This window comes from Poecilia latipinna, unplaced genomic scaffold (genome assembly GCF_001443285.1).
Source record: "Poecilia latipinna isolate Pla-1442-1.1 unplaced genomic scaffold, P_latipinna-1.0 Scaffold493, whole genome shotgun sequence".
In the NCBI taxonomy this organism is placed as follows: Eukaryota; Metazoa; Chordata; class Actinopteri; order Cyprinodontiformes; family Poeciliidae; genus Poecilia; species Poecilia latipinna.
The window spans coordinates 66,222-84,603 of record NW_015113109.1 but is presented as its reverse complement, the minus strand read 5'-3'; the positions used below and the strand labels follow the sequence as shown (position 1 = coordinate 84,603).

The 18,382-nt window shown below is 39.9% G+C and overlaps 2 protein-coding genes across 7 annotated transcripts in view; one reads left to right on the top strand and one right to left on the bottom strand.

Moving 5' to 3' along the window:
- LOC106952108 (syntaxin-binding protein 4) overlaps positions 1–10,931 on the top strand; it is a 60,230-nt gene extending 49,299 nt beyond the window's left edge. For 4 of the 5 annotated variants that reach the window (XM_015040014.1, XM_015040016.1, XM_015040015.1 and 1 more), the window contains exons 12-21: positions 871–959; positions 3,076–3,172; positions 4,815–4,942; positions 5,854–5,946; positions 7,291–7,356; positions 7,511–7,705; positions 8,941–9,057; positions 9,466–9,515; positions 9,607–9,734; positions 10,071–10,931. In XM_015040014.1, coding sequence (XP_014895500.1) covers positions 871–959; positions 3,076–3,172; positions 4,815–4,942; positions 5,854–5,946; positions 7,291–7,356; positions 7,511–7,705; positions 8,941–9,057; positions 9,466–9,515; positions 9,607–9,734; positions 10,071–10,111 — 1,004 coding nt within the window. In that variant the 3' untranslated portion in view covers positions 10,112–10,931. The other variant, XM_015040018.1, reaches the window with a different exon arrangement.
- A 1,961-nt stretch (positions 10,932–12,892) lies between these two features.
- Positions 12,893–17,063, bottom strand: LOC106952113 (snaclec coagulation factor IX/factor X-binding protein subunit B2-like). 2 transcript variants are annotated; one of them, XM_015040025.1, is made up of 4 exons: positions 16,986–17,058; positions 15,745–16,056; positions 14,145–14,401; positions 12,893–14,062 (listed from the first exon to the last, which is right to left on the bottom strand). In XM_015040025.1, the coding sequence occupies exons 2-4, from the start codon at positions 16,037–16,039 to the stop codon at positions 13,877–13,879; spliced, it is 738 nt and encodes a 245-aa protein (XP_014895511.1). In that variant the 5' UTR covers positions 16,040–16,056; positions 16,986–17,058; the 3' UTR covers positions 12,893–13,876. The 2 variants fall into 2 exon arrangements, with proteins under 2 accessions (XP_014895511.1, XP_014895510.1); XM_015040024.1 differs by having other exon boundaries at positions 12,894–14,062; positions 16,982–17,063.
- Positions 17,064–18,382: the final 1,319 nt, after the last annotated feature.

The following is an 18,382-nucleotide window of genomic DNA, read 5'->3' as shown; positions in this document are numbered from 1 at the left end:
CCTCAACCAAACTACTCTAATAATTAATGCTCTACTGTACTTTATATATATGTAATTAATAGCTGTACTAAGAGAACAGCTATTATTTGTTCTGTTCCAAAAGATTTTAGGCCTTTAAATTAATATATTTGTTCACAAAAATGTTTTCAGATATACAAACTTTTGTATTTCTTCACTATTGTGACATTGGATATGTGTTCAGTTAGTCTCTAAACCTTGAGTAACAAACCATACATATCACCAGACTTTGTTGAGCTTATAGACTCGGGTCAAAACAGGGATCCTCTGAGTAGAGGGTAAAGTTTAAGTTGCCGATATAGCCAGCCTATCTCTCTCTCTCTCTCTCTCTCTCTCTCTCTCTCTCTCTCTCTCTTTCTCTCTCTCTCTCAGTGTTATTACTCTCATATTCAGCTTCACATATCTGGGACAAAGTCATCAAATTAATATTAGGCATTGGCCCTTTGCCCTCCCTACTCATGTTGTTTTGCTCTCTCTCATCTGTATAATCATCCATCTTTCTTCTACTCCCCTCCTTTTAATCATCTGCTTTTATTCCACCCCCCCCCTCTCTCTCTCTCTCTCTCTCTCTAACACACACACACGCACACACACACACATGCACACATGCACACACACAGATGTCTATCACCACAGCCAGCTACCTCCCTGCTGATTTTGCAGATAATCCAATGATATTTTTCCTCCCATTGTTTACAAAGTGTCCCATGTCCTCACATACACTTTATTCTGCCTAAAAGCCACTAGCTCGTATATTTTTGTATGTGAATATTTTCATAACATGGAGACTGCTGTGTTATAGGCTCAGATCAACTATCTATTTTTAATTGATCTTCGTGTTTCTTTGTGCAGGTTCCACCAGCCAAAGGTCTCCAACAGGGACGAAACCCAGAATAACACTGGACCCATACATTCGCCTCAAATTGGACAAGTTAGACTTGGTGAGTGATGTCATCTGGTTAGAGGGTGTATTTGAGTTAAATAGAGATAAAAATCACTCATGAGTTTTACAAAAGTATTCACATCTCAACCTTTCCAACATTTTGTCAGATTATAACAAACCTTTTTGCGTGCTACTGGAACTTGATGTGATATGCCAACACAAAGTGATCCGTCTGTCCGTCCGTCCAATCAGTCCTTCAGTCTTGTGGGTGTGTTTGAGAGTGGGGTTCTAATGAGCCATATAGGTTCAGTCCATTTACTATTCACCAGTGGTCAACAAAGTACGGAGCTCCAGTACTTTAGTAAAAATATTGATACTCATCGTCAAATCTTACTCAACTACAAGTAAAAGTTTCTCGGTCAAATGTTTACTTCAGTTAAATTCCTGAAGTACTTACTTTTGAAAATACTTAAGTATTTAAATTGTATTTGCTAGTATCAGTACATCGTTGTATTGTTTTCTCAGTGCTTTTACAGAACCATGTAACTTGCTGAAACCATCTGATGATGTACTGACATGAAGTCTAACCCCACCTGCAAAAACTTCAGAATGAAAATGTAATAAACCAAATGACAGCTGTTTTATTTATGTTTGTATTTAAAATGTTCCAATCTCCCCAAAAATAAGAAAAAAAATAGGACAGGCCTTTTCCATATATATTCAGACTAAAAATATACTTAAGTACAATACTTAAGTATATAGTATAAATATATTACATTCTGTTGATGCAGAAACATTTCACATAGGCAGCCTTCTTTCAATACATTTTAACTTATTTTGACCGATGTAGTACTTTAGTGTCCCTCCAGCCCCAGAGCTGTCTTTATCTCATAATTGACATCTAATGCACACTGTCTCTCTCTCATTGCTTCCTGGGTTATATTTGCGCTGTTCTTTTTTCGGCTCTTTTTACCCCCTCAGCACATTCTCTCTCTCTCTCTGTCTCTCTCTCTCTCTCTCCTTCCTTTCTGCTGCCCTTCAGCAGCCCAACTCTAACTGATGAGTTCTGTTCTCTGCTTCTGTCTGCAGCTGTCTGCCGTCTGTACAGTTTATTACCAATATTTAGCTTTGATTTTAATGTTGCCCAGATGCTGCTCAGCTGTAGCCTAACCCTAATCTACCAATTCATTAGTGGGATTATAAAGAAAAGGAAGAGATTAAACACAGAATACAGGAAGAATTCTCTCTTGATCTAGTGGATCCTTTGCAAACTAACAAATAGCACATGGGTTATAGATTGCTGTGGTGGAAAGACACTATATTGGTGACAAAAATGACAGATTCATCACTGTTTGCAAAACTTATGTGGAATAATGCTGTTGAGATTCTCTGTTTCTACAATTGGTGTGTAAAGTAATGAAAATGCAAACCTGAAGTGGTTTTATAAACATACCTACAGAGAAGCACCAAAACGACATCTCTTTATTACATTTCCCTCTGCACCAAATACAATCCAATCTGGAAAAATGTTGATGTGAACTATTCTGAAAGTCTGTCTTAGGGTTGTGCGCAAAAAAACATCAATACACATAAGAATCCCGATTTTCATTTATTGCAATTTAGAATCGACTTGAAATGTCCCATAATCCACTTTAAACAAATATCAGTTTTTACTTAGCTTTGCTAATGTTAGCCTACGGTTTCCTCTTAAATGTTGCAGTGTCTTGTGTCACTTTAAGTTCAAAGTACTTCCTTTGTGCTTGTGTGTGAAAATGAAGGGATATCATTTAGGAAAATATGAAAGTTATTATGTTAATATTTCTGATTTAAATGTGTTTAATTTATAACAATTAAATTCCTAAAGAGGTTTTTGTTTTGTTTGACTTAAGCTAATTTACTTGAAAGGATTTACTCATTATTATGCTAGTTATTCCAGATGTTTGCATATTTGAACCTGTTTTGAAAATCCCAGCTCTAGAGGTTTATTCAACAGCACATGTCCATCATAAACAGAAACACCTGACAGCCACCTGCTATTGTTCCTGTCATGGAATATCCTTTATTCTTGTAACCAAAGATAAGAAAGCAGATTATTCCCAGATTTACTCAGCATATAAGCCTATGCTGTGTGTGTATTTTTGGTCTGTGTTTACTTTCCTGTCTCTCTGTCTCAGGCTTTGTCCTTTCTTGGATTGGACGTCAGTGAAGAGAAGAGGAAGACGCTGAGGCACAGCCTGACCCCTGACCCCCAAGGCACCGTGGCGTATGGAGGTGAGGCGCATGCACACTCTCACTCACACTGAAGTCAGCCATGCATGCATCCAGGCTCGTCAATGTGTGTGTTGGGATGCTGTCAGATCACCGTCCCTGTGTGACGTTACCATGCTGCTGATTGGCTGCGACATCGCTGTTCGGTGACACGCTGAGGAAGCATGATGTCCATTTGTGTCCAGGTGGTCAGTCAGAGGGAAATGTTCTTGTAGACTCTTGATGAATTTCCTGTATTGTATTAAAAATCCTAACTGCATTAGATGAACCATTTGAAAGAAGGTTTGATGTTTATTTTACATGTTGTTCAAAGTAGTCAAGCTGTTGTTTTCGTCAGTTTCTTTATCACTTATTTCCCATTTACTGATCTCCTAATTGCACTGACTGAACAAGTGGAAGTTGTGTTTTAACATGTTAGACCATGATTCTGAAGCTATTGGTTTATGTCAGTGAGCCGTACTGGTGCAGAGATATCAAACAGCTTTGTTAAGCACATTCATGTCTATATTTAAAAAAAATCAAACATTTTAATTCAGTTCAGCTGTTTTTCCGCTTCAGATCTGTATCAGGCAACACTAAACCTCTTAGGCAGATTTTTTCCCCCCACTAAGCATCTGAAATATTCCTCTTCCAATCCACTGTCCATGACTCAAGTGTGGCAATGTTGTTTCCAGAGAGTCAGTTCTAAGATAATGAAATTAAACCTCTTGTCAACATTTCCCTTGGAGATGTGAGCAGTGGTCTATGAAAGGGTTGGTTTTGTGTTAGAGATGAAGCTTTTTATTTTTGTAAAAATTGTTGTTGATATGATAAATTTCAAAACAATTTATTGAAAAGACACCAAGAACCCTTCACTAATGAGGTCACATATTTTATAAAGCTCTGTTTTTGCTGCTCCAGTCACTCTTGTGAAATTCCTCAATAGGATTTTTATCTGGGTAAATAAGGGTTTAATAATAAAAATAAAACCACATAAACTCACTTCAGTCTTGCATTTGTTAAAATTAAATACATATTGGATCATCCATAATTTGGTGTCCCTAGACCCGTCGAGAAGAGTCTGAATAGAAGAATCAGGGGCAAATAGATTAGACAGTCATCAGCATATAAACGGAAAAGAGTTCCATATTTCCTCAAGATAATTCCCAGCTATAAAAGATAAAAGGAAAAAAGAAGAATAGAGCCTTGTGGTACCCCTTCTAATTACAGGTACACTACTCTACCACTGAGCTAAAGGATCCTTCAAACCATAAATCATCTTCATTTATTTACAATATACCTATGAGTATTGTTTTCATTACGACCCAGTGTTGCATAGGTATGGTGGGTTCTGATCATCCGAAGACGGTCCAGTCTTGAAATCATTGAGCAGGACTGAACAAGCTGAAAACAGACCGATTCGTTTCATTTTTATCTGTCCATCTTTGATTTGCATGCTCTATGAAAAGAACACTGCAGTTTATGAGACACTGAATATTTCTGATGTTAAGCTATTTAATGTTTCTTCTGAAGCTAAAGTTTGGACACGTGTCAGAACTCAGGAGATGAATGTGTGAAACAGAATGAACATACATGTTCAAACTTCCCCCTGTTCTCTTGCTCTCTGTGTTTTCAGCCCCAATGCTTTCTATCTTTTTGGTCTTAGATTTTGTGGAAGCTTGTCGGAACAACTTCCAGGAGGACCTGGAGGACTTGGGATTAGGATCGGGCCCCTTCACCTTCTCCTACCATGAAGCGGCCAGTTTGATGGACACATCGGCGTTTCATTCACCGGTAAGTCTCTCTGAAGAGTCTTTCAGACCAGCAGCAATTCCAAAGATATGGGTAATAAGCTGGACCATAAGACAGAAGAACACATGGAGACGTTAATTCAGGGATCCTGTTCTCTGGTCCAACACGTCTGAATAAAATGACTGAATTGCCTCCTTAGTGATTTCTCAAGTTCTCCAGGGTTCTGCTAATAACCTCATTATTTGGCTCAAGTGTGCAGAAGCAGAAACACATCCAGGTTGCATCAAACCGGCCCTGTTTAGTTCACTTCGATTCGACTCCAGCTTGTTTGCCCTGAAGTCTGGTTTGTTTGTGAGGTGTGAATGAATAATTCAACTCTGATGCAGACCAAATAAGGAAACTCTGATTCAGTTGAAGTTAATTCTGGTGTGGTTTGAATGCATATGTGAACACCAAGCGAACCATGGACCGCTCCGGACTATGGGACAGTGCATCTTGGGTAAATACAGCCAAAAAAACGTCACATTATAGCTCTAGTGGGAAATGGCTCGAGATCTTTGCAAAAGACAAAAGAGAAATCCTCCAGCTTCTTAAACCTGACACCACTCCATTTGGTGAAGAAGGAAGTTGTACTCCATGTCTTCTTCAAAGGTTTTCATGTCGTTGTCTTCCATATTTCTTGGTTCGGCGCCCCCACAGGTGAGGTGGTGAACAGGTTTTCATAAGGGTTTGGTTGGTTTGACGCAGTGCCATGTGAAATGGAACAAATGTTGCAACTTTGGTCCACAATTGAAGCGAGTACCAGACTGTCTGCTGGGACTCCAGCTCTTGAGGCCTGGACTTGGAAGATCCTTGTGTTAAAGTCTGGAGAACACACACTAGGAGTCACTGTTGAACACACACACAATGAACTGTCTCATGCTGTGTATGCTTGACTGTGTGTGCATCTGCAGACTTATGAATCAGAGTGCAGCTACAGCAGTGAGGAGATGGAGCAGTTCCAGACCGAGGTGAAGCAACTGCAGACCCAAATGAAGCAACTCAAGGTGAACTTCAAACCGTTAATGTTCCTTTGATAGAAGCATATGATCTGTCACCAGCTGCGCTGCTTGGTGACAGTAAATAGTTAATCAGTTAAATACATACACACCACAAGCTTTTGTCTTGTTTTGTCAAATTACAACCACAAACTTTAGTGTATTCTATAGGGATTTTCTACAGCCCACTGTTGGTAGGTAGAGAAGCCACTGTTTTTACCAAAAAGACAAGCATAAAAATCACAGATTCTTTAGGATCATCCTGAATGTTTTAGGTTTCCCTGCTAACACACACCTGACCTGTGTTTAACTTCACCTGGTAGCGTGCTGAGGAGGTAAGGTGATCGTTGAATCAGGTGGCCCATTAGGAGCGAGCTTTAGAACCACTGCATTACTTTGTGTTGGACTACGACACAAAGCCCCAATGAATCGTGTTGTGAAAGGTTTAGTTTTTCTGTAATTGAGCTCTTTCTGAGAAAAACTGACATTTTGAACTGAGAATTTACTTTCAAGTTCAAGTCTATTTGTGTAGAACACGTCAGCAACAAGGCAGTTCAACATCATAAAGTCACCAATTGTGAAACAGGCAATAAACATTACATTTTATCAAATGCCATCATCAAAGTCATCATTACACATCAAATATATTAACCAGGGTTCTATGTACTACTAATCATAAGCAGTTCTAAACTGGTGGTTTTTTTAGTCTAGATTTAAAGGAGCTCAGTGTTTCAGCTGTTTCGCAGTTTTCTGGAAGTTTGTTCCACATTTGTGGTGCATAGAACCTGAATGCTGCTTCTGTAACAACAGCATTTCTTTAATGTATTGTGGTGCTAAGCCGTTCAGTGGGTTATAAACTAACAGTATCTTAAAGTCTGTTCTTTCAGTGAAGGACTGTAGAACTGGGTGATGTTCTCCGTCTTGCTGGTTTTAGAACTCCAGCAGCAGCGTTCTGGATCAGCTGCAGCTGGAGGATTGATTTTTTAGTCAGACCTGTGAAGGAATTAATGCAACTAAAGATAAACGCCTGGATGAGTTTCTCTAAATCTAGTTAGACTTTAGTTCTCTAATCCTGGAAATGTTCCTCAGGTGACAGAAGGCCGACTTTGTAACTGTCTTTATGTGGCTCTGAATGTTCAGGTCAGGGTTCATCACTACACCCAGGTTGCAGACCTGATCTCTAGTTTCCGGCTGTAATAACTGAAGCTGTGTTGACTGAATCGTTCCTCTTTAGGTCCAAAGATAAAAACTTCAGTTTTGTTTCTGTTCAGCAAAGAAAGCCAAACATTTTATATCCTGGTTCATGGAGGAAAGAAGGGCATGATTGGACTGATTTGCTGTTTCTCTTGGCAGGTGATTCTGAAAGACACAGAACAGAGTAAAAAAAGCCTGGAGGAGGAGCTGCAGAAGACATCTGAGGTAAGAAGACACGGCATCTCCTGTGTTTAAATCTGATGGCATGCTCGAGCAGTTATTTATTAAATATGTCACAGAGCGTAATTTCTGACTAGTTACCGCTGATACATCAGAACATGAAAAGTGTAACTGCAACATATTGTGTTAATCTGTGCAGAAAGCCTGCCTCACTGTGGAGGAGAACACCCGCCTGAAGAGCCGCCTGCAGGCTGCTGAGGCCGAGGCGGTGCAGCGGCAGGCCACCAGCGCTGAGCAGGACTACGAGGAAGTCATCCAGCTGCTGGAGGCCGAGATCCGAGACCTGAAGAACCAGCTGGCCGCCAAGAGGCAAGCCTGTGGAGCAGGCGCTAAAGTGAGTCCAAATACTCGATCTACAGTCCTTTACTGTTGGGAGGAAGGAGAAAAACCAGCCGATTCTTACAGCTGTCTGCTAATCAAGGATAAATGGTGACCCAAAAATATAGAATAGAAAAAATAACACCTTATGACAAAATTAAAAATAAGCACATATAAATTTTATTTCTATGTGCACATATACAATGTCTAGCCAAAAGATAATAGTTGCCACCAAAAAGACAAAGGTCAAAGTCTAATGTTTTGTTGGACCGTCTTTAACTTTGATTATAGCAAACATTGTTTTGATCAGCATTTGGGATATGACAAGGTTTATTTACATCCAGTGTTGCATTCATTTTCCACCAAGATCTCTTTCTGATGATGGGAATGTTTTACAGCAAAGGAATCAGAGAAAAAATGGTCCACTGATGGAATACTCTGGTCGTTCAGTATCTTCAGTTGTTCAGTCCCAGTCAGTTGAATTCTCTACATGTTGTAATGTGGAAATGCTCTTACTTTCACCATTTATCGTAGCTCTGAGTTCTACTGATGTTCTTTTATTCTATTTGATGTCGCCAAACGGTTCAGTGATCACTGGAAATGGTCATTCAGAGGTTATGTTGGATTGGGGAAATCCATCCTAAGTCCAGTATCCACAGGCTGTACATTAAGAGCACAGAACAAGGCAGAGGTTTAGTGTGCATCACATCCACCATCCAAGATAGAATGTTGAAGCTCCAAGAATACATCGGGAAGATGGCCCTGATGATGAAGTGCAGACTAACAATGGAAACTGTCAGTTCCATGGATGGAAAACCCCTCCAATGCAGATAGCGACAGATAGCAGCTACCATTAGCTACAGAGGTTGAACTGAATGACTGAAATCAGGACTCAGGTTTGTGCTTATATTTTCTTTTTCCACAGAAATTATTGTCCTGATGTTCAAGAGTGTTAAAACGATACAGATTTGTCAAAAAATGTGCAAAATATATTTGTAGTGGTGCCAAAGCATCAACAGTGAATGTGTGGGAGGAGAGCTGGTGTTTTAAGCCAGAGGAGTTTTTATTCGGCATGTTAACCTGATTTGGCAACAACTGGTGCAATAAAATCAGCCAGGTGGCATTTCAACATGACATCAACAAATGTGGAAAAACACACGATTTTGCACTAACATCTCATTGTTTTCTGAGTTTCAGTCTCGTTAACCGCTTTTGAAATGCTCCGAGTTGACAGTGTGTTGCGTTTGTCAGGAGGAAGTGGTGGAGCTCAACAGGAAGCTGACCTTCATCGACTCCCAGCTGAGGAAGTCGGAGCTGAGCAGAAAACACCTGGAGATCTCCAACAAGAAGCTGCTGGGCTTCGCTCAGGTAGAGCTGCTGTCAGGCCTGATCGCCATTGCCATGGCAACCATCGAGTATAAACTGATCACATGACTGCTGTCACTGCCAGGTAGTACAGTAAAGAGACGACCAATACACAGAAAAGAGTCTTGGCCATCTTTACTGTAGTGCCTGCTCCTCAAAGAGTAATGGAGTCAGACTGCCCCCAAGTGGACACCAGTGGTATGGGAAGCTGCTGTGGTTTGAAAACTTAACCAAGTCTTACAGACAATGTGTGTATAGTGAGACTGCTTCACTTACTGTTCATGATTCCTAGAGGAGCCAACGTTAAAGATCCAGTTTGTTTAACAAAGCAAGTTATAATTCTGTCTGTTCTGGTGCTGGACCGTTCTGTTGGGCATCCTCAGTCATGAGCTCCATTATCTTTCTCAACAGAACGTGCACAAGGTGCTGACTAAGCCCAGCCTGTTGGGAGGGGATGATGGGTAAGAGACCCAGAATGTTGCGTTCAGGTCACCCTACAATCTCATGTCCCACTGTAACCAACCGTCGCCTCTGTTGTTCTGTGTGTTTCAGGAGCAACAGGTCGTCTCCAGCCACAGACAGTCCCGACACCCTGTCACCCCTTCCTGACCCTGCCATCCAGCTGGCTGTGGAGGCCAAAGAGCTGGTGGAGGGAGTGTGTTGCGTTTCTGCTAATAAAGGTACATGAAATAAAACACAATCTGTCCATCTTATTATTAGTCTAAATATTATAGATCTCATTGTTCATTTACACATGTAAGGTCCAAAACTATGAGAAATACGCGACGTACAGAAGAGAGACGGGTGCGAGTGCTTCTGCTTGGCATCGTACTTGGCACTATTTTTTATTTTTATTTTCCCATTTTCTTTCTCATGTTCCCTCCAACTTTCTGAACCCTCAGGCATTTTGAAAAACCCTGTTGTAGCCTATAGAACTATCCCAGCTTGTTCAGGGAAGCACAGTAAGGTCCCATTCAGTAAACCAGCATCTGTTCTGATCTATGTTTGGCCTGCAGGGTCAGATTCCATATCGGATGTCAACTCCCATCATGTGTGAGTGACAGAGAAGTGGAGGACTGAAGGAGGTCCTGCCCCGTCACCAAAGAAGCCCACAGAGCCCAAACCGACGACGACGTTCTTCACCAACTGACAGGACACGGACCCGCTGTTCCCCCGTCCAGCCAGTGCGGACCCCCCCAGTACAGCAAAGGGACAGATGGCATCTCTCATGAGACCCCTGCTTGCACCAGTTAGAGACTGCAGCCCAAGAACTGCCCGGCGTCTCAGCAGCAAACGTTGCTGTTCCTCCTGTGGTGGATGATGTTGAAGGCACTGCATGACCAAGTGCATAACACTGTAAACCTTGTTAATACTCCTCTGATGTATTTTGTAAAGTTATCCACTCACAGGCAGACTGAGCCCTCCTCCTCCCCGTACTGCATGTGAAGGAGAGCTACTTCCTGCTTAGGTGGGACTATCCAGAGCTGAGCAGTCCTCTGTCCATCATCCGCTCCATCCCGTTGCCCTGGGCTGCTTGCTCTGCCACAAACATCAACATAGGTACTGTTGAGAAAAAGTGTAGAAACGTGTTACCTCTCCTTGTGCTCTTTCTTGTTAAAAAGCCAGAAGGTGAAGGCTTCAGATTCTGGACCTGAGGGTGGAGTGTCATGTCCAGTTTGGTTTCACTGCAGTGGTTCATGTCGGCTCCAGCTGTGTGCTCTTCAGAGTGAACAGAAACCAGTCATGTCAAACTTTTGTTTTATTTCTGCCAACAGCTGCAAGCCTATTCATGGAGTGTGTTTTTGAACTGAACTGCATCTTCAGTGTGGCCTCATACTCTTTATTATATTTTATATTAAAGGGATAACTGAATCTTGGGCTTTGTGTGTGTTGTCTTTTTCCACAACAACAACAGGCTTCTGCCTTTTCCCACAGATTCTTCATTTTCTGTTGATCCAACTTGTGTGTTTTTCTTTTTTTTGTTGTTGTTGCTCTTGCTGGTGGGGACCTGTTGTCTAACGGACTAAAGGATTTACAGGCATGGAAAAATATTAAATAAGTTCTTTATTAAAGGGGAAGTATTATGTGTTTTCTAACCACATAGTGCCATTTTGTAGCTGAGTTACCTTCTGTTATTTATTGTTGGACTCTAAAGTCAAAAGTCATTTGATGATGAATCCTCTCATTATTTCCACATTGAATTTCTTGCGCAATCTGGTCAAATGCTGCAGTTCTTACATGCAACTTCTTTAGCATGACGTCGCTTAAAAGAGTGACCTTTTGTGTCTCCACATCTTGTGCAAGACTCGACAGACTGCTTGTTTTTCAGGCAGTTTGTTTTGTTTGGGCGTAGCGCCCCCTTGTGGCTTTGTGCAGACATGGTCAAGTTGAGCGTTAACGTCTTCCTAGATGTTAGTTTTCAATATTTCTTGTTACTGAAACCAACAAGAAATGCTTGGTCCAGTTTCCTGCCTTGAATGAAATCACTTCTTAACTTTATTTGATATTGTCATTGTGACACTAAACCACCTTTAACCCTAGCTCTACCCATTACCACAACAGGCCTAACCTTAAACCTCAGTTTAGCTCAATTTACAGCTAGTCATAAACCTAAACCCTAACCCTAAAAATAAAAACCTGCTCAATACTTCAGTGAAATGTCCAGGTCAGTATGGTGCCAAGGTTCTTGACACTCTAGACCAATGAGGCACTGGCTTTACATGACCACCACAGAGGAATTTGTTTGTATTTGACTGCCCCAACACACTGTTATTTCTAGTTCTTCCAAGGTTCAAATTACTGAAACTATACCTCCACTTAAAGACTGGACAGGTGGCACACTTACAGGTCAAATTATAGCAGCTTCACTCTGTAGACTACAGGTCCATCCTCTGTTCAGACTCCTTTACATGGGTGTGGTTGTTGCTTTTCTCTAAGAAAAAAAAGCTCCGTCATTACCAATGCATAACCTGTTTCAAAAATACACTCCCTAGGGCCACTCAATGACAAAATATGTGCATTTTTTACAAGCCAATGACACAAACATCGAACAATCCACAAGCCTGCTCTGTAAGATCCTTGTCAACAACAGAACACAGTGTTTACATTAGACGTATTAATTGCTATAAAACTTGCAAAACGTAGCGATTTATACAAAACATTGCGAAGCTTCATAGACTACACTTATATCTAGTGAGTAACTCAATCTAAAAGACTGTACCTTTCACAACAGGCTTCATCTTTGACAACAGGCACTATGGCAGCAGGTGGAGCAATGCCACCTTCTCCTCAAATGACCAGCCAGTCATGAAATGCCTGTAGTTACTCCCATTTGGTCAACAGCTGTAAGCATGTATGTTGGTCATTTTGTTTGACACTATTCTGGCTTTCATTGACTTCTTCCCAGACCTTATCTTCTCTCCTCCATATGCTTTTAACATTTTGTGTCTATATCACTGTGAACCAGGGTGGTCTATTGGGCCTGACATGGTTGGGCAAGCAAACCCTCACTATGTGTTTCTTAAGCTTTCTAGATTGAACCTGGTCTGATCAATGACTTCCACAGTCACAAACTGTTCCTGCTGCATAACAGAGCAGGAAGGATCTACAGATGCTTTATAGCCGGGATGTCCAGACATTCAAGAAAGGTTACTAGCTTTAAACTGTATGTAACGTAGGAAAATGCCTGTGTGTAAAGTTTGCCACTTTGGACAATATCAAATTAATACATAAATTTAATTGCAAATGTTAAACTAGGACTAAGGGTATATTTATTGTGCATGTGGTGGAAAAGTGGAAAATAGGACTGACTAAAATAAGACACTTTGGGAAATTATTTGTGTATATTTTTAAGTTAATATTAATGTCTCTGTAGAGTTTTTTTTGTTCCCTCAGTGCATCTTTTACGTCAGCATTTCCTGTGTTTCGCTTTTTCTCTCAAAAAGCAGAGACACAAACATCACAAGGATTGACAACACATCTGCTTATCAAATTAAGTTGTTTGGATATCAGTGAGTCGTAGATGTATTTGAATGTTCGCTCGTTTTAGAGCACCACATTCAAAATGGAGAATGAGATCATTTGTCTTTCAAAAGCAGGAAGGGCAGAGAGAAGGCAGGTCAGAAGGCAGGTGAGAAGGCATCTGACAGCATCAACAGGAACCTCAGAGAAACAGGCTTTATGTCTGAAGTCAAACTAAATCATTAATCCTGTAATTTAAAAACAATTTCAGATTCTACAATTAAAGGTGCACAACAGCATTAGCATATGAATACATCAGACAAACACAAAAACCAATAATACATAAGTCAATTAAATATATTTCTTTAAATTAGATGTTTTCATAAATGAGTGAAGGCCCTTCATTATGACTCAGGAGTTCCTCATATTGACAAAAACTTTAAAAGTAAAAGTATACTAGCATACCACAGATTACTGGTGTTATGCAATAATCCTTAAAATGTCATACAATAGATACTCTCCATAAGTAATGAATTGATAATAGGAAATTTTAAAAGAAGTACAGATCTTTTTTCATTCATTTATTTGGAATTTTTGTTAATTTGCAACTCAAAGTGCTCTTTAAATAAAGGCTGTAAGAGGCCATAATTTAATTCCTAATAGGTGAGTATTTTTCATAAAAATAATAAGAGGAGATGATGTCATCAGGCTTTCAGGGATTTTCAGGATTTTTGTAACAGGAAGCTCCTACAAATATATAGATTATAACCTTCAAACAGCTGCAGATATTCTAGTGTTTCTAAGAGATCATATGTTTTGCTAACAGCACGGTTAGTCAGGTGAAGATGAACTATTTGTTGCATTAAGGTTTTATGTAACAGAAGAAGTTCCTTCTCTCATTGCAGTCTCTGATACTAAAGGATGAGTTGCTGTTCTTCTCCAGGACTCCACATCTCACAGCCGGGCAGCTTGGTATGTTCTGGTACTGCACCGGTTCTCCACCCATCCAGAACCACTCATCACCAAGGTAACGCAGGCCGGTCCACACCTACCGACATGTAGCAGAGAGATCAACATAACAACAGGGTGAGTCGCTCAACAGCATCAGTGCAGAGTAAACAGCAGCTCACCTCCTCAGTGGCAGCGCTTTGGGCTCTCTCTCGTGCAAAGTCGTGGTCGTCGGTGGTGATCAGGGTTGCCAGGTCGTAGCTTAGCGCTCTGCTCAGAGACCTGCAGTGCTCTAATGCCTCGTCCCATGTTTTGTTTTCCTTCACCAGAACCAGTTTCTCTTCATAACATATGTAGTCGCGTTTAAACCCACAGAAGTCATCCTCCCACTTCTTGGTCAAAGACTTCATATAGCCACAGGATTGGTTTACATCGTGTTCTAGGAGAAAAAGTTAAATAATTAAAATTCTGCAAAACAAATTGTTTTGTTAATGTGAGTTGTCATATCAAGATGATACATATGTTTGCAAATTAAAATCTCTCGGTGTTTGATCATGATGGGCACCAGGCCCTCTCACGACCCTGCGAGGACAAAAGCATGTTCAGATAATAGATGGATGGGTGTTTGATCATCGGCAGTCAAAGAGGACAACATTGATTAAATTCAAACATCAAAGGAATGTCATAGTCTTTCCTTTTGGTTTTGGGAACAAAAGACAGACTGGTGGACTAAGTAGCTGCTGTGATGGCAGCAGATGTTGCTCGAAAACCTCTATGAACCTTTCCGCACTTTCACAGATGTGCAAGTTACCCATGCTTTCAGGAACAGAAAAATATTCTAGGTTGCTGTCAAATAATTGTCAAATAAAGGAAACTAGTGACAAAAATATTCCTCAAAAAAAAAAAAAAAAAAAAGATGCTGGGCTTTGCGCTACGTGCTGATTGCAATCCAGACAGTCCTTTTCGTCTTTGCTCCAGAGGACACCACACCCATGATTTTCACAAACAATTAGAAATTTGGAGCACAGGACACTTTTCTACTTTGCATCGGTCTGTCTCAGAGCAGCAGAGAGAGGCCAGTGGCATTTCTGGATGTTTTTGAAATATTGCTTTTGCTTTGCATGGTAGAGTTTTAACTTGTCCTTGTAGATGTAGTGTTGAACTGTCTTGACTGGCAATGGTTTTCTGAAGTCTTCAGAATGATTTTGGATTTTAACGCAGTATTGCCTGAGGGACCATGGTGGCCGGCATTCAGTGTTTGTTTCTGAATGTCGGAAACCAACACTGCTTAATCACAGAGATTTCTCCATATTCTGAGTCCATTGATGATATTATACACTGTAGACAACGAAATCCCCAAATTCCTTCCAATTGTACATAGAGACACATTGTTCATAATTTGTCGGACTATTTGCTCACACAGTTGTTCACAAAGTAGTGAACTTCGCCTAATCGTTACTTGTGAAAGACTGAGCCCTTCGGATATTCTCCCTTTATAACTAATCATGACACACACCTGTTTCCAGATAAGCTGTTCCCCTGTGGAATTCTCCACACAAATGTTCTTTTGAGTGTTTCTCAACTTTCCCGATGTTTTGTTGCCCCTGTCCGGAGTGTTTTTGAAATGTGTTGTAGGCATCAATTTCCAAATTTGTACATTAAACATCAAGTATTTGTAGTGGTAGGTGTAATTAAGAAAAATTGAATCTCCAAAACAAATTTGAAATGAACTGAGGTAAAATGTTTACAAAATGTAGATATTTTCCTCAGTTATTGACTCACCTCTAGACCACCAGTTTGAAAAAGTCGGCCTTTCGTCTCCAAAGGACCATTTCCATGGACTTCCATCCTTGTCTTGGTACAATCCAATCCAGGCACTGTCACTGAATCCAGCCAATGCCAGATTTTCTTCTTCATTTCTGATTGTGACCAGATCAAGGTGCTCCTCCCTGCAGCTGGACTGGGCTTCTCTCCAACTCTTTTTTTGATTGTGGTATATAACTTTCCATTCTCTTAGACCACAGATGTAGTGGAAGATGAGCAGCAGGAAGATGCAGACACATATCTTTCTTGTCATGTTTTTACCGAAGTTACCTGTGACAACATAAGTAAGTTTCGTTGAACATGCATTTGAACAGGGCCATCATAATCTGAATAGCGATTAACACTTCATACATCTGATGAAATATTCGACAGATTTAGACTTTGGTTCAGTCAAGATGAATAGAACCAAGTCAAGCTTCACATTTTGATGCTGCAGCTGCTTCAGGTTAAACCTTCTTGTCAGATGTTTCCATACCCTCAGCATTGACATGAAATTAGTTTTAATTTTGTAAATATGAATTTGAACCAGTTTCCTCAGAGATGGATCGATTAAACAACTTCAAAAACAAGACCGAGATACATATTATTTTCTAGCCAACAAAATGTCCAGATTAATATTACAGATAATATCAATATGTTATTATCATCATTAGATTTCAAACAGTTAAGTGATAGGAATGGCTGCATTAAATGAAACTGATTATAACTGAGGTTAAACACGATTCCTTAGCTGTAAATTTTATGGATCCCAGTAGTCAGAACAAACATGGAGAATCAGATTCAGTTTTAACACTCCTGTAATGTATAACAAATTCCCAGAAAACTGCAGAAATGTTGAAACATTTTTGAGTTCCTTTAAATCAAGACTAAAAAACAGTTTGCTTAGAGTTACCTTTGATTAATAACCAAAACATAAATTAATTCTCACTTTTCATTAGCTCTCTTTATCTTGTAATCTTTCTTTTTTTCTGTGTTGTGTTTATCATCTAAGCTCTTTGAACGGCCTTGTTGCTCATGTGTGCTATACAGAGAAACTTGACTTAAAAAAAATCCATACATCAGCACACCCAATCAGGTAAAATACACCAAATAGTTGAAAATACAAGAAAAGAAAAGACAAATAAGCTTGAAAAAGCATTTACAAGCCAGACGGTAAAATGTATTAATCCCAAAAATTAAATCCTTTTGTACTTACTGACTTTGAGGTGTTGAAGCAGGAAGACACTTTGCTCAGCTGGACTTCAAATAATATTAATTTTCTGTCAGACAACACAGAGCTTTTATATTCAGAGTGATCCACCTATCAGGATGAAGTCACCACCCTGTCTGCCATTTTCTCTGAGTTCTTATTTGCATCTTGTTGTTGGAACTTTTCTGCATACAACCTGTAAAAACAAAACAAGGCATGAACAACCGTAGAACTAGAAATAACTCGTTGGCCAGCGACTGCATTACCAAGGTCATGGCAAGACATCAGGTATTAAGGTACTCTACTGATCTAAATCTGAAGACCAGCAAACAGTTAAAAGTGTGTTAGTGTGATGTTAGCTGAGCTTTAAAATGCAAAAAAAAGAAAAGAAACAAGAGCAAAACAGTAAACAGTTTGCTACTTACCTACAATGACATCACATCATTTCTTTCCTGATAAAACAAAATTGAAGTTTAATTATAAACATTTTTTTGTCAAAGAATTGAATATTTAATAGGGATGTTTTGGTTATTCAGTATTTTATTGATATCACCAGATTTAACATTTTCTTAAATAGTAGCAAACAAATTAAAGAAAAACTGAAAGGAACAAGTGCTGTTCTTATTTTACTATTTCCTTTATTATGTGTTCAGTTCAGGTCTAAATCAGACTAGCTAATAAATAAAAGTCCTAATAAGATTCAAAGTTGTTGTTTTTTTAGACAGTGGAGGCTGCTGGTGGAGCGGTGGGACAGTCCAGATCAAAACGTCCATGTCAACAGAAGGATGGAGTGAAAAACAAAAGTTAAAAACAGGTAACAAGGAAGAGACTCAATCTGCAGATTTTTTTTGTATAAAAGCTTCAGAAGCAAATACATTTGTTAACAACTCCCCTTCCAGTCGTTAATGGGTGACAGGCGATGCACACATTGCTCATGTTATCAGTCCATCACTAGGCTACACACACTCGGTCAGATACACACACAAACATTCACACCCAAGTTGGAGTGATAACATGCAGGAAGAATATGTGCACAGAGAAAAGACAACCAGTCCTGGGTTTAATTAAACCTGACCTTGGACCGTTCTGCTGCTAGGCAACAGTTCAACCAACTGTGCAACCTTGCAGTCCTTGTTTGAATAAGGAAAATTATTCATATACTGAAACTTGGATCAAAACCAAAACATTTCAAATCTCAAAAACAAACGGGAAGTTACTGAACTAAAAGTTGACAACGTGAAAACGTCACTTCGTCTTACCACCAACATCCCAGTTCAAAAAAGTCGCAATTTCATCTCCACTGGACCACTTCCATGGACTCATGGTGTCGTCTTGGTACAGTCCGATCCAGCCTTGATATCCGCCCAAGGCTTGATTTTCTTCTTCATTTCTGATGATGATCAGATC